At 37.9% G+C, this 15,312-nt stretch overlaps 1 protein-coding gene across 12 annotated transcripts in view; it reads right to left on the reverse strand.

The window, feature by feature from the left end:
* PEX5L (peroxisomal biogenesis factor 5 like) overlaps nucleotides 1–15,312 on the reverse strand; it is a 243,910-nt gene that overhangs the window by 59,773 nt on the left and 168,825 nt on the right. For all 12 annotated transcript variants that reach the window (XM_054479447.2, XM_054479453.2, XM_054479450.2 and 9 more), the window contains one exon: nucleotides 4,562–4,657. In XM_054479447.2, the coding sequence (XP_054335422.1) occupies nucleotides 4,562–4,657 (96 nt within the window). The remainder of the gene's footprint in view (nucleotides 1–4,561; nucleotides 4,658–15,312) is intronic.

Consider the following 15,312-nt stretch of genomic DNA (forward strand, 5'->3'; position numbering starts at 1 on the left):
TATAAGTAAAAATGAGTTCAAACCATCTAAAATACAAAATATGCCCAATGTTACTGGCAAGATTGGTTGGAGCCTGCATTCTTATAAATGTGTCTCTCTGACTGACATCAAGACCAAGACAATTACAGAGGACACTGCAGCCCAGTCCCAGGCAGAAATCTGTATGCTTCGGGCAGGATTGTTTTATGTCAACTATTAAAATGGAGATACAGTTATGTTGGAAGGTTATATGGCACTTTATATACAACAATAGATAGATGAAAAAAAGCGTTATCCATATGGAGTGATTAACATTAATTAATTAATGAATTTCATTCATCCATCCATTCAGTCAGCAAGTATTTATTGATTATTCATAGGTACCAGACATTGTTCTAGATATTAGGGTACAGTGGTAAATGAGAGACAAGGCCCCTTTTCTCATGGAGGCTGCATTTTTAAAGTAGAAAGACAGATTATAGACAGATAAATAAATAAAAACAAACAAGAAAGGACCCAGTGATAAATACTAGGATGAAAAACAAAGGCCTAGGTGATGCAATGGCAATTGAGTGATCAGGTTCAGCTTTTCTGAGGCATTGGCAATCCAGCTAAAATTTGAATGGCAAGAAGGAACCTGCCACCTGAAGATCGGAGGAAAGAGTGTTCCATATAGACAGAAGAGAAGGTGGGGACAATGGGCAGTAAATTTGGGTGTGGGAGAGGAACAGAGAGAAAGGCAGAAGCCAAAACACCTGGAGCTCAGTAAGGGGACTGAAAAGCAGAAGAAAGAGTGGAGAGGTGGCCAGGTGCCGATCATGAGGCAGGATGATGACAAAAAATGGAATAGAATGTAAAATAGGAAGAACATTGGAATCAGATGATATAAAAATATAAGGCAGAGATTTTGGAAAAATTCAACTTGCTCCAGGCATGATTTTCATCTGGAGCTTACTAGTATTTAAAATTGCCTCTGATGAAGGCAATCTGCATCACCATTCTTTGTCTTGAAATAAAGAATAAGACACTTTTAGTCCTTTTAAGAATCTTATATCCCACTGTAGTGTCTATAACTTACAACTTTCCCCTTGATTATCAACATAATACATCTTTATGAAAGAACATTTGGAAAATACAAATAAGCCAACAGGAGAAGAAAAAAACCATTCCAAATCCAGCCACCCAAGAATAACTATTGTTAACATTTGGGCACAGAATCTGTTATGGTCTGAATGTGTTCCCTCAAATTCATATGTTGAAACCTAACTCCAAAGGTGATGTATTAAGAGAGGACCCAGCAAGAAGGTGCCATCTATGAGGAACGGGCCCTCAGCAGACACCAAATCCGTTGGCAACTTGATCTTGAGCTTTTCAGCCTCCAGAACTGTGAGCAATAAATTTCTACTACTTATAAATTACCATATCTCAGGTTATTTTGTTATAGCAGCTCAAATGGACTAAGACAAACTCTATGTTCATACAATGCAGTGGTTCAGAATACAAACTCTGGAGTCTGGGTGAGAATCATTGCTCTGCAACTTGCTAAACTTGTTTTGCAATTTGTTAGTTGACTTTCAATCTATCTTAATTGCTTATAAAATGCCACATAACTGTCTGCAAGGTTTTCTTTTCTGAAAAGTGGAATAGTAATCTTACTTTCTTCATAGCACTGCTGTGATGATTAAATGACATAAGCCATGTAATGCTCCTGATTTAGTGCCTCGCACATAGTACATTCTTTAACATATTACCTATTATGCTGTTATCATTTTACAAAGTTGGGATTACACTGTAAAACTTTCCATATATAAACTACTATTTCAATTATCGCTAGACATTTTTAATAGTTACATAGTATTTTGCTATAAGGATATGATATAATTTAGTTAAACTCTGTTATGGGATACTTTGGCTTTTTCCAAATTTTCACTGTTTAACGAAATTCTACAGATAAAATATTGCAATTTTCATGTTACTTATCTAGGATAAATTCTATGAAGTGGCTGGGTCAATGGGCATAAATATTTCCAAGTCTCTTCTGAGGCATATTATTATGTCTTCTGCTATGAATTTAGATAATACCCTGGGTAAGAATAATGTCTGGAAGTAAATAATCTACATATGTGTGAAGTTTTGGAGGCATGATTTACCATCAGTAATGTAAATACTATATCTCCTCCTTCCCCACACATTCACACACTTTTTTCTCCACACCTGTTCACACCTTCTGGTGGGCACCATTTCCCTTCATTCCTTAGGGAAGCTCCCCAGTACCAGGCTTCTGGTTAAGCAACTCTGCTTATAGTTTTCTGATTTGCTGGGAATTCTGAATTTACCATTCTGTTTACTTGAAGACATAAACTCATTGGGTTTTAGTATATTGGGAATCCAAGCCCTCAACTTACAGGTGTTATGGAACTAAAGTAGAGTGAACAAGTGGTTTGTCCAAATTGGTCCTGTGGATCATGCTATTGTTAGACTGCTAAGTAATGCTGGATCATTTCCTTATCTTTAGAACCTAGATCAGCAGCCAGTACATGTAAGCAGCCAGTATGGTTTGCTGAATGAATAACTACTTGAAGTAACTTATAGCATCCTAGGATTTTGTAACTGTAAAGGATTATAGAGGCATAGAAACTGAGGCCTAGATTGGTTAATGAGATGTAGGTAGTTATATAATATTAGTGACAAGTTGGGATAACAAGTCAGGTCCCAGTACAGACAAGGAGAAGCCAGGAGATGTGGCTTGCTGGGGTGAGATGAGCATGAAAAGAAAAGATTAATTCTGACTTGCTCCAGAGAGGGTAAAACCAAGACCAAGCAAAACTGCAAGTTGCTGGTAGGCCAATTTCAGCATAATAAAAGAAAGAACTTTTTGATAATTAAATGGAAATGGATTTTCTTGAAAAGAAGTGAGTTGCCCCTAATTGGAAGTGTTCAAATAGAAACAGGGTAATAATTTGTGAAGTGTTTTAATAGAAAATAATTTTTTGGTTTGTGTGTCTGGTGGGGATAAATGACTTCTAAGGTCTCTACCAAAGCTAAGATTAAATGATTTGTGAATATATCTATCTTGATAGATAGATATTCTTCCCTTGTTGACCTGTTACTTTGTAATTAAGTCTTTTGAATGTGATTGAATGTGAATTCATTATCTTTCTCATTACAAATGAGACCAGATATATTTAAATGTTTTTACTTACCCAAGATTTCATGGGTTTAAAATAATCGTTTTAGTGGTATTTCAGTGTGCTACACACAGTAGGAGTTCAAAAGATAAAATTTAAATTAGCTCTTAATTTTGGAAAACCTACATTTAAAGTAAATTGAGCTACAGGCTCCATGCATTTGAACAATTTGATTGAACTCAGCTGGTCTCAACCAAATACATCAGTTGATCACATTCAAGAGCACTAAATATTCATTAGCTTTTTTTTTTTAATTAAAAAAATAAAATTAAAAGAAGGAATTTGGGTAGATGGTATCATGGTGAAATAAAAGTGTTCTCTTATTGGCTCTCTGAATAATAATCTGAAATTATGGCTGGAAGTCTTTCCCAGAATTGAAAGAATCCTTTAAATATTAAACTGCAAATATAATTTCTTTGCACTTCAAGTATAGAGGTACTGAAAGACCACCTTTTGGTGTAATCCTTTCATGCAAATTCTAGGAAGACAAGTCACATAAATGAACCATATTCCAGAAATGCTTTCAATTTTCAAGATTTCATATCCATAATAGAAATGGAGTTTCCAACAAGTTCATAAGTAAGTTCAGTGAAAAGCTCCACACTCAAATAGCAATCTAGCAAAGCTTTGATGAGTAGCAGAGATAGCATCTGTGATGCACTCTTTTTGAGTCTACTCGGGAAGGAAATGCATTAAAAAAACAGCAAAAGTTGCTTTCTGTTTATTTAGGTTTTTTTTTCTTCCCTTTCTTCTTTTCTCCCTCCTTTCTTCCCTCTTCCCTTTTCTCTCTCTCTCTTTCTTATTAGAAGGCTAAATACAGAAATCCATGTTCCAATCAGGTATTCATTTGAATTATCAACAATTTTTGGACATTCTTAATAATAAAATTTGCTCAAGTCAAGATGGACTATCCATTAACTAGAATATTCCAGCCATGCCCTTTTCTCGCCTACTTAGGAACATATATATCACACGGGCAGCAAGATCTTCTGTTTCAGACATTGTGCTAGATGCTAGAGAGATAAAAATATAAGGCATGAACCTTGGCCTCACAGACACCTAGCAAATCCATATCATTGGTTCAACATAGAACCTAGACTAGACTTAGAGTTCTTTTTGACCCAGGACTCCTGACAGTCATTGCTAATCTATCGCTGAATTGGCATAAGAGGTAATATATATTTTTCATCCCTGGTGGGAAATCAAATGTTCTCTGGTACATTGATTATACCAGATTCTGTACCAAATGATTATCTCATTCTGACAATCATAATCATGGCTATTTCATGTCTATAATGTAAGACCCATTTCATTTCTATCTTGCTGAAGTTTGATTTTTCAAATGCCACTCTCAGAAGCATGAAACAGAAAAAACTAATTTTAAGAAAAGTTACCTCCACTGCTGCTTTTGCCCTTTCAAACTCTTCTTCTAAGGAGTGGTTTCTAGAAAGTAATGCGCTTCCCCAGCGATGTTCTTTGGTCAGTCGAGCCTGAAATCAATCATACACATAGTGTTATAATATTAGAATCACATGATATTATAGAAATATACAGGTACTTTTCCTTTTCCCATTTCACTTCCCTAGAGTTCAAGAATTATCTGTGATTGATGACATTTTTGGAGTACTGTGCTGGTATGATGTTGCCTAAACTGAGATGCTGTCAAAATGTGTGTGAGCATGAATGCGTGATTCTTCCAACAGTGGGTCTCAGCCCTGGACATATTAAAACCACTCCTCAGGTCTCATCTCCCGAAGATCTTATTTTAATTGGTCTCGATTCCAGGCCTTGATATTTTAGTTAACCTCTCCAAGTGATTCTGATATGCAGCTAGGATGGGCAATCTCCATTACAAGTCTAGCTTTAGAAATTGATATTCAAGCTTTCAGCTTGTGAGGAAGATCAGCCTCCGGTTAAAAACATAAAAGCTGCAGAAATGAAAGTGTGGCTTCCAGGCCTTTCTCCGTGTGTACACAGCAGATCCTCATGCAGAATTCTCTTCCTTTTGCTTTCCCTCTGTTGGCACTGTCTTATGTCTCATTTCTTAGGATATTCTCGCTATTAAATAATAATGAATCACTTAGATAAAATCATGTCTGATAAGGCCAACTGCTTTGCCACAATTAATAGGCAAGGTAATATATACACATCTTAACTCAGCTAAATGCAAATATTTTCAGAAGACCTTTCCCCAAGAGTCCGCTGTAATTTAAAAAATGTTATTAATTTTTAATTTCACAAAAATTGAATACTTATTTTGAAAAAAATTAATCATGGAAAATAAGATGTGGACCACTAGACCTTTTTCTCTGCAGTTACATAAACATTTAAACACATAATGTGTACGGTAATATGTACAGTAATGTGTTTTAAAAACATATGAAACATAAAAGGCATCCAACTCTTCCATTTTTTCACTCAACAATTTACCTTGGAGAATTTCCATTTTTGTTTTTTTGTTTTTTTGGTCAATCTCTGTGCTCTACCAGGGGATCCATAAGGATAAGAATCTTGTTTGGTTACTTTTGTACTCCCCATGCCCAGCACAGGGCCAGACAAGGGATGAGTGCCCACATACGCCTAAGGGCTGCAGGATGAGGCATGCACTGAGACACAGCTAGGCCTTGGGGAATAGGAGGAGAGGGGCTTGAAATGAATTTCTCTGGTCCCTTTTATTATAGAGTGGAGGTGGGGTAGGGAGGGTGACTTCTTGGTATGTGTGTTAGATTGCTCTGTAGCAGTGATGCTCAACCCTGGCTTTCCGTGGGAATTACTTGAACAGGCCTGGGCCCCACCCCAACCAATTAAATAAGAAACTCTGGGGGTGGGGCCCGGGCCTTTGATGTTTGAAAAGCGCCTCTGGTAATTCTGAAAAGCAGTCGTGGTTTGAAAACCACTGTTCTACAGCAAAACTTTCCTCTTCACACAGCTCTTGCCCTCCATATAGCTCAGCTGCTCTTCATTCGTTTCTCTACCATTGTTGGTCCTGAAGGGGATCACCCTCTTCTACTGCGACACCATAGTACTACCAGACACCGCTCTAAGTAATTTAGACATTAAAATTTATTTTGCTCTTTTGGCAACTTCATGAGGTAGGTATTATCAACTCCATTTTCAAGATGATGATGTTGAGATACAGAGAGCTTAATTCGCTTGCCCAAAGTTATACAGCTAGTAAGTGGCAGGGCTGGTACTTCAAGGCCATGCTCATAACCACTGTTCTACACTGCTTCTCCCAGGAGGCTGTGCTCACCCAGTCATGCCAGAAAGACAGAAAACAGAGAAAGGCTGCCCCTGGGGGGCCGTTGCATGGGTGAGGAGTCAACAACGAAGCCCTAAGAATACTGTGGATTGCAAGCAATAATGAAGTAATTATGACCGTAAACAACAGCGTTAGTCTGTGCTTTGCTTTAATAAATGTGGAACATTTATTTATTAAAACATTAATTTACGTTTCCTCCTCTTTGTTGGGAATACTTCTGTATCCTCAGTATCTCCTAGCAGGCAGTAGGTGCTCCATAAGTAGTCAATAAATAGTTGTTGAATATACGCTGTCAACGAATAGATGCGTGAATGAATTAAAGATATTTTCTCTCCTTAGCCCCAGAAGGTGTTCTCAGTCAAAGTTCTCTGTTCAATCCAGGAGGCTAAGGAGGATGTTATAGGAGACTGAAAGGGGTCTTGTTTTTTGTCCTGGATCTGGAGTGGCAGAGGTCTGTGCTAGCAAGGTCCTACTGCCTGGGCTTTAGAAGTGGGCAATGGCAGCTGAATGCCGGAGGGGGCTGCCTAGGAAAACGCAAGGCCCGCAGGCAGCACAGGGGTGAGGCACCTACAGGGGTGCCTGTGGTCAGAAGAGGGAAGGGTGGTGGGGTACCTCTGGGCTTGCAGGAGCATCAGCGCCTCACTGTTGGGTGGGCCAGGCTCATGGGCCACCATGAACAAGTAGCCTCCCTTCTCTAGGCCCAATGAAACCTACTACCTCCTCCTAATCCAGACACCTGACACAGGGAGGGTGACCTGAAACATAAAAGTGAAGCCAACTATCATATCATCCTGGCAAGTAGGGTCTTAGAGCCAGATTTAATATCAGTAAATAAAAATAATAAGACGTTTCTTGTACTCCAGGGTTGTGGCAGCCAGTTTATACTCATTGTAAAAGCAAAAGAACTTGTGATAGAAAAATGTATGCCCAACTTTGAAAGAGGCAAATTGAGGTTGTGTGATTTCTTGATATCATGTGAGAGAATTTTCTAAGTCTTCTTGATCCTTGTATTAGCTTCTTATGGCTGGTGTAACAAATATAAACTACCACAAACTGGTTGACTTGAAAGGACAGAAATTTATTCTCTCAAAGTTCTGGAGATTAGAATTCCAAAATCAAGGCATTAGCAGGGCCACACTCCCTCTGAAGGCTCTGGGGGAGAATCTGCGCCATGCCTCTCCCAGTTCCTAGTGGCTTCAGGCATTCTTTGGCTTATGACTGAGTCACTCCATGTTGCCACCTCTTCTCTCTCAAAACTCCACCTGCCTTACTCTTATTAGGTATATGTGGTTGCATTTAGGGTCCACCCAAATAGTTCAGGAAAGCCTCCTTCTCCCAAGACCTGTAATTTAATCATGTATTTTGCCGTATCTGGCCACCATTCAGTCAACTACAACCCTGATCTGACACTTTTGGGCCACAATATATTCGATGAACAAATATAAACAAATATAAAGGGGAAGATAGTTCACAACCTTTTAGGATGAAGTCGTTAGGATGGTGTAACCTAGTAGAGATGTTAACTCCAACGGTGATATCTTATTGTCTCGTAGAAAGTTAGCCAATCTTGTATCTAACTAGGGAAGCTCATTTTGGCATTTAGTTCCCAACTGGCTATATAAAGCTCTGTTCCTCATTGTTTTGCTTTTGGAACCAACTCTATTGTCTTCCTGTTGGTTCCTTCATTAATAAAATAAACAAATAAAAATTTCAAGTGTGGACACATGGTAAGAAATAAACTTTCTGAGAAACTGAAGAAAATGCAAATAAATGAAAAAATCCCATGATCATGAATTGAAAGAATTAATATGGTTACATGTCCCAAACACTCCCTAAAGCAATCTATAGATTCAGCCCAATTCTTATCAAAATTCCCATGATGTTTTCCACAGAAATAATAAAAAAAAATCATAAAATTTGTACAGACTCACAAGAGACCTTGAATAGCCAAAGCAATCTTGAGCAAAAAGAACAACATTGGAGGGATCACACTACCTGCCTTCAAAATATATTACAAAGCTATAGTGATCAAAATGGCATGATAACAGCATAAAAACAGGCATATAGACCAATGGAACAGAATAGAGAGCTCAGAAATAAACCCATGCATTTATAGTTAATTGTTTTCTACAAAGGTGCCAAGAATACACAATGGAGAAAGAATAGTGTCTTCAATAAATTGTTCTTGGAACACTGGATATCTACATGCAAAATAACGAAATTAGACCCTTTTCTCACATTATATACAAAAATCAACTCAAAATGGATTGAAGACTTAAATGTAATACCTGAAAGTATGAAACTACTAGAAGAAAACATTGGGGAAATGCTACATGACACTGGTCTGGGCAAACAATTTTAAAAATATGACACTAAAAACATAGGCAACAAAAGCAAAATAGGCAAGAGGGATTACATCAAACTCAAAAACTTCCACACAGCAAAGGAAACAATCAAGACGATAAAGAGACAACCCTCAGAATAGGAGAAAATATTTGCTAACCATACATCTGATAAGGGGTTAACATCTAAAATATATAAGGAACTTAACTCAATAGCAAGAAAACAACTTGATTTAAAAATGGGAAAAGGACCTGAATGGACATTTCTCAAAAGAAGACATACAAATGGCCAATAGATATATGAACAAAATATTCAACATTACTAATCATAGGGAAATGCAAATTAAAACCACAGTGAGATACCACCTCACACCTATTAGGATGTCTGTTATCGAAAAGATGAAAGGTAAGTGTTGGAGAGGATGTGGAGAGAAAAGAACCCTTGTAAACTGTTGGTGGAAATACAAATTAGTGTAACCATTATGGAAAACAGGATGAGGGTCCTCAATAAACTAAAAGTAGAGCTACCACATGATCCAGCAATTCCACTACTGGGTGTATATCTGATATGGTTTGGCTGTGTCCCCACCCAAATCTCATCTTGAATTCCCACGTGTTGTGGGAGGGACCTGGTGGGAGGTAATTGAATCATGGGTGCAGGTCTTTCCCATGCTGCTCTTATGATAGTGAATAAGTCTCATGGGATCTGATGGTATTATAAGGGGGAGTTTCCCTGCACAAGCTCTTTCTTTGCCTGCTGCCATCCATGTAAGATATGACTTGCTCCTCCTTGCCTTTCACCATGATTGTGAGGCCTCCCCAGCCACGTGGAACTCTAAGTCCATTAAACCTCTTCCTTTTGTAAATTACCCAGTCTCAGGTATGTTTTTATCAGCAGCGGGAAAACAGACTAATACAATATCCAAAGGAAATGAAATCAGTATGTCTAAACAATATTTTAATTCCTGTGTTCATTGCAGCATTATTCACAATAGCCAAGATACAGAATCAGTCTGTCTACCAATGGAAGGAAGGGTAAGGAGAATGTGATATATATAGATGATGGAATGCTATTTAGCCTCATACAAGAAAGAAAAACTCATTTGTGACAACATGAATGAACCTAGAGGACAGTGTGTTAAGTGAAATATGCCAAGCACAGAAAGACAAGTACCATGTGATCTCACTTACATGTGGAATCGAAAAAACTTGAACTCACAGAAGCAGAGTAGAATGGTGGTTACCAGGAGCTGGAGGTGAAGGTTGAGGGGTTTGGGAGATGTTGGTCAAAGGATATAAAATTTCAGTTAGATAGGAGGAAAAAGTTCAAGAGATCTATGGCACATTATGGTAACTATCATTAATAACAGTGTATTATATTTTTGAAACTTGGTAAGAAAGTAGATTTTAAGTATTCTCACTATAAAAATAAGTATGTGAGTGAATGCATATGTTAATTAGCTCAACTGAGCCATTTTACAAAATACATATATTTCAAAACATCATGTTTTACATGATAAATATATAAAATTGTAATTTGTCAGTAAAAAATGAATTAGTAAAAAAGGAAAAAACTTTGTGCATTTATATAATGTCATGAATGACCCATGAATGGCAGTAGAGGAAAGTGAAAGCACTAATATTTTTGTCCCAAGGCAAATCCTTTTCTTAGCAGGCACTTCTCACCAGTAAGATACAACCTCACTTTCCTGTGAAGCCTGACCTAACAGGATTCCATTACTGTCCTTGGCTTCTTCCCTTTGTCAGTGTTTCATGCACCAGCTGCACTGCACATCACAGGATGCAAAGGGCACTGGAAGAAGAGAAAAATCTCTCCGAATTCTAGGCTTACAGTTCATATTCTCTTTACCATTTAAAACAACAAGTGCAAATAGAATCTTACTGTGTAAATGAAATTTTATTTTCATAGTACAGTTACTGTTTAGGGAAGTGTTATTTTCCACATTTTTAGGAAGGCCTTAGATTATCGTTAAGATGAGTGTTATCTATGTCACATTTTGAAACCATTACTTTTGCCCAAGGAAGTATAAGATAAATGCCATCAAAGATCAGTAAATACTGAAGGTAAACAGAGGCAGTTTTCAAATTGTGATTAGTATGCAGTTAAAGATCCTGAAACTTTTCTGCAACTTAGCAGTGTGCTCAGACATACAGGTTTAGGATTCAGAATGAAATACAGATTATAACATATGGTAAAGATCAGCCTTCCTTTCAATGCAAACTTTTTTTTTTTTTTAATTTCATCACAGGCAAAAGCTGTGGGAAGAGATATATACATATATATATAAAAGTAATGCTTATAAACTGGTTATATTGCTTAGTACTTACATAAAGGTATGGTAAACGAAACCGCTACACATTATACTCATAAATTTGAGTTGCAGTTGTTTTGACAGCACAGTGATTTCCAAACCTTTGTGGGCATTGGAATCACTGGAAGGCCTTGTTAAAATGCAGATTGCTAGGCCCCACCCCCAGGGACTCTGATTCAGTAGGTCTGAGGTAAGGCCCAGAATCTGCATTTCTAACAAGTTCTCAGGTGATACTGATAGTGCTAGGCTAGGGAACTACACAGAGAACCTCTGATCTAGCTATAGTTCACAAATGTACTGGAGTTCACAAATGTACTCTAATGTAGGCATTTCTTTTCTCCTTTGCATGATTTTGAAAAATGCTCCACAGCTATAGCAAGCTCCTGGAAACACCTTGGGTTTACAAATGGCATTTTAATTGGTTTAACTTAATTGGATTGTAGGATATTGCACTCTCCAAAGAAGAAAGCATTAAGTTCCCCTAACTGTTGATTGTTCTGAATGATAAGCACTAGGTAAAGAGAGAGAAGAAAGAATTTAACAGATTTTTAAAAGGAATGTTGTATTTTATTTTCTTTATTCAAAATTATGATTGTGATCAAAATTATAATTTGAGAATTACTGTATTTGTGGCTGTGGTTGTTCTAGCAAAACTCTATTGGCTAACCACAATGACCGTTGTTAATAGCTTCTCATACAATTGCCTTTATATTGTTGCTGGAGGAGAAAAAGGAATCTGTTTAACTGTAGAAAAGAAAAATATAACAACTAGCAGACCTTGAGTGACAGAATAACATGGTCATTAAAAGCATATGCTGGAGTCCGATTGCCTGAGGCCAAATCCTGGTTTACCATTTACTGCTACCTGGTGACCTTGGACAAATTACTTAAACTATTTTCATCTGCGAAGTGTACGTTCACATGTTGAGTCTCTGGAAGGACTGATTATAACAATTCATGTAAATACGCCATACATAGGACATAGTACGTGCTTAATACAACTTTGCTTTCATTATTATCTTTCTGGTTAGTGCCTATCAGGTGTGACTTTTAGAGTACTTTTGTTTAGTGGTTGGTGGAGACTAGTTGGAGTCTTATACTAGAATAGATCATTTAAACACTTTCCTCATTGAAATACACAGGATTTTTTTTTTCTTAAACAGTCAACAAACATTTGTCATTGAAAGTACACACGGCCGGGCGCGGTGGCTCACGCCTGTAATCCCAGCACTTTGGGAGGCCGAGGGGGGTGGATTGCCCGAGCTCGGGAGTTTGAAATCAACCTGGGGCAACATCGCGAAACCCCGTCTCTACTAAAAACACAAAAAATCAGTCAGGCGTGGTGGCTGGCACCTGTAATCCCAGCTACTCAGGAGGCTGAGGCAGGAGAATTGCTTGAACCTGGGAGGCAGATGTTGCAGTGAGTCGAGATCGCGCCACTGCACTCCAGCCTGGGCGACAGAGCAAGACTCTGTCTCAAAAAAAAAAAAAAAAAAAAGAAAGAAAAGAAAATACACACAAAAACTGTCCCTTGTATGTAAAGGAGCCAATTCCTAGAGCTTTGTACAAGGCATGGCAGCATATAGTCCCCATCTCCCTTCAACTACCAAATTCTATGTTGAAGAACATCGAGGCAAATAAGTGCTGATTTGTGAACAGTCTATTATCGGGCAAAACTAAAAACTATTATTGAAGCTAGTTTTAAAAATGATCCAGAATAAAATTTTGGGGTTTTTTTTTTTTTTTTTTTTTTTTCCTGCCTTTAATTGACTTCAGCTGCTACTTCCACATTGTTAAATTTGATTAGTTGTTTTCCTTTTTTGTTAGGATCCCTTATTTCTCCACTTCCACAAATATTTGAGAATGTACTGTGCACAGATTTCCTACTGTGCTGGAAGTGCTCTTTCAGATTTCTTGCCTGCCTGCCTGTCTTTCTTTCTCCCTGACTTCCATCTTTGTTTCATTCCCTCCTCATTAATCACTCACTGTGTGTGGCCTGGAGGGAAAAGGCCATGTTGAAGTGGCTCCTGTACTGTATTCCAGCAAGCAAAATTATTAATATTGATAGTGTATCTAATTGTTTCTGTTAGACACAAAGATTTCAACTTTAGTCTAATTGGTCTTTCCAACGTTTTCCTTGCCTTGCGGAGAGTAGACATTCAAACACATTCGTTGAACTGAAATGGAATGAAACGGAAGCCATCAATACTTCTAAAAGTAAGGGCTTGAGAATCATTTTGGAAGAGGAAGGCACAAAATTGTGTATGGCCTGAAATCCGATGACAATCCTAATTTGTTTTACAAAGATTCTGGAATAAAGTGATACACATTCTTTAAAATTACTTAATCATATCAACCCTGTAAAAGTAAGTAATAATCAGAGTTTGCAGTGAGAAGAGAAATTGTGAATTATCTCTGGTGGATAAGCATGATGTGGCTGAAAGGAGGTGGTCTGTAGTTAAGAACAAATGCTTTATTATTTATTTATTTATTCTCTCTTTTTTTTTTTTTTTTTAGAGATGGGGGTTTCACTATGTTGCCCAGGCTAGTCTTGAACTTCAGAGCTCAAGGATCTGCCTGCCTCGGCCTCCCAAAGTGCTAGGATTACAGGCATGAGTCACTGCACCCAGCCCAATAACAAAGGCTTTAGGAGCTAATGGGTTGATTTGAATCCTGGATCCTTTCCTCTTTAGCTGTGTCACCTGGGGAAAATTTTGCTCTCTAAGATGTATTTGTCTTCTGTGAAATGGGGATTATATTAACTCCCAAAGTTATTGTAAGAATTTCAAATAATATATAAAAATATAATCTCATATTACACATAGGAAGTAGGTATGTGATAAATAACAGCTACTAACATGCATTTCCTTTTACATTACTCCTTTAGAAATTTAGAAAACATACCTGCACTTAAGGTTTAAATTTCTCTGGTTTGGGATTGAAGGAAATAAAAATGTTTTACTCCAAAATATATTTCTTTGACATAATCTGAAGTGGTCCTGCAATGCTGTCTTTTGTTGGGGAAATTTGCATCTGTAGATCTGTAGAGAATCTGTATTAATGCAACCAGCACTTCCTTTGCCCAGATCTAGGAAAGATTAACTGAGAGTCTGACACCTTTAAAGGACTGAAAGGAAACGTTTACCAGCTATTCTCTCTGAGACTCCTACCTGCCAGAGGCTTCATCTATATGATAAGGCCCCCTTTGCTAGCCAAGCCTCTTCCTTTCTCCCTCCCATAACCTGTCCTGCAACCGAAACCTGTTTTTGCCCATGCTCTGAGCCCATATTCTCTCTGCAACCTCGAGATGCTATACAAGCTTCTGTACCTCACTGGGGGGTTGGGTCTTCGTTCCGAGGGCTCCTGTGTGTACACGTTAAGAACATTTGTATGCCTTTTCTCCTATTAATCAATCTGCCTCATGTCAGTGGTTTTTCAGAGAACCTTTAGGGGACCAAGGGCTTTGGTCCCCTCAGGATATTGCCAACATTTAAATTGTTCTGGTTTGGAATTAAGACTATGTGAATGGAAGCATTTGCTGTGCCAAAGTCAGCAAAATCAGTGAGTTACAAAATTGTGACTTGGCACTTGGAGAGCTGGCTGCTGCACATCCCAGTAAAATCTAACTGAGGTCTGCAAAAGCCTGTCTTGGAGCTCCCCTTCCAAGTGTCCAAATCCAAAAAGGCTTGAACTATCAGTCTCCAGCAGAAGCCGAATTATTTTTCTTTTGCCTCACTAATCACTATCTTAACCTATTTGTGGAGAAAGGTAATTTTATATTACTTTCTGTGTTTTTCTTAATTCTTCAAGTGTTTTCTAATTTTTCGGGCTATATGACTTTTAAAAACAATTAACTCCAGGGAATATTCATTACACAGTTTGGGTAAGTGTCAAGAAAACTTATTCTTAAAAACACAGAGATTATATAATTTATTATCACCTCCAGTCACTCTGATTAGTGTATTGTTGGGGCTCAGAAAAATGGTACCCCAAAACATGGCACTTGGATGTGCTGGGTACTTTGAACTAAAGAGGCAGCCTCAGAACCAAGGTGTCTCTGACCTTCTCCCATTCCTTTGTCTTTCACCCCTCTGCCTCCCCTGAAGCACAGGTAGGGACTTTCTCTGAAGTTCCCAGAAGAAATGCAATCTCCTTAGAAAAGATTAACTCCCAGGAAAGAACACTTAGAGTTGACACCACACCAACTC

The sequence above is a fragment of the Pongo pygmaeus genome, chromosome 2 (genome assembly GCF_028885625.2).
Source record: "Pongo pygmaeus isolate AG05252 chromosome 2, NHGRI_mPonPyg2-v2.0_pri, whole genome shotgun sequence".
In the NCBI taxonomy this organism is placed as follows: domain Eukaryota; kingdom Metazoa; phylum Chordata; class Mammalia; order Primates; family Hominidae; genus Pongo; species Pongo pygmaeus.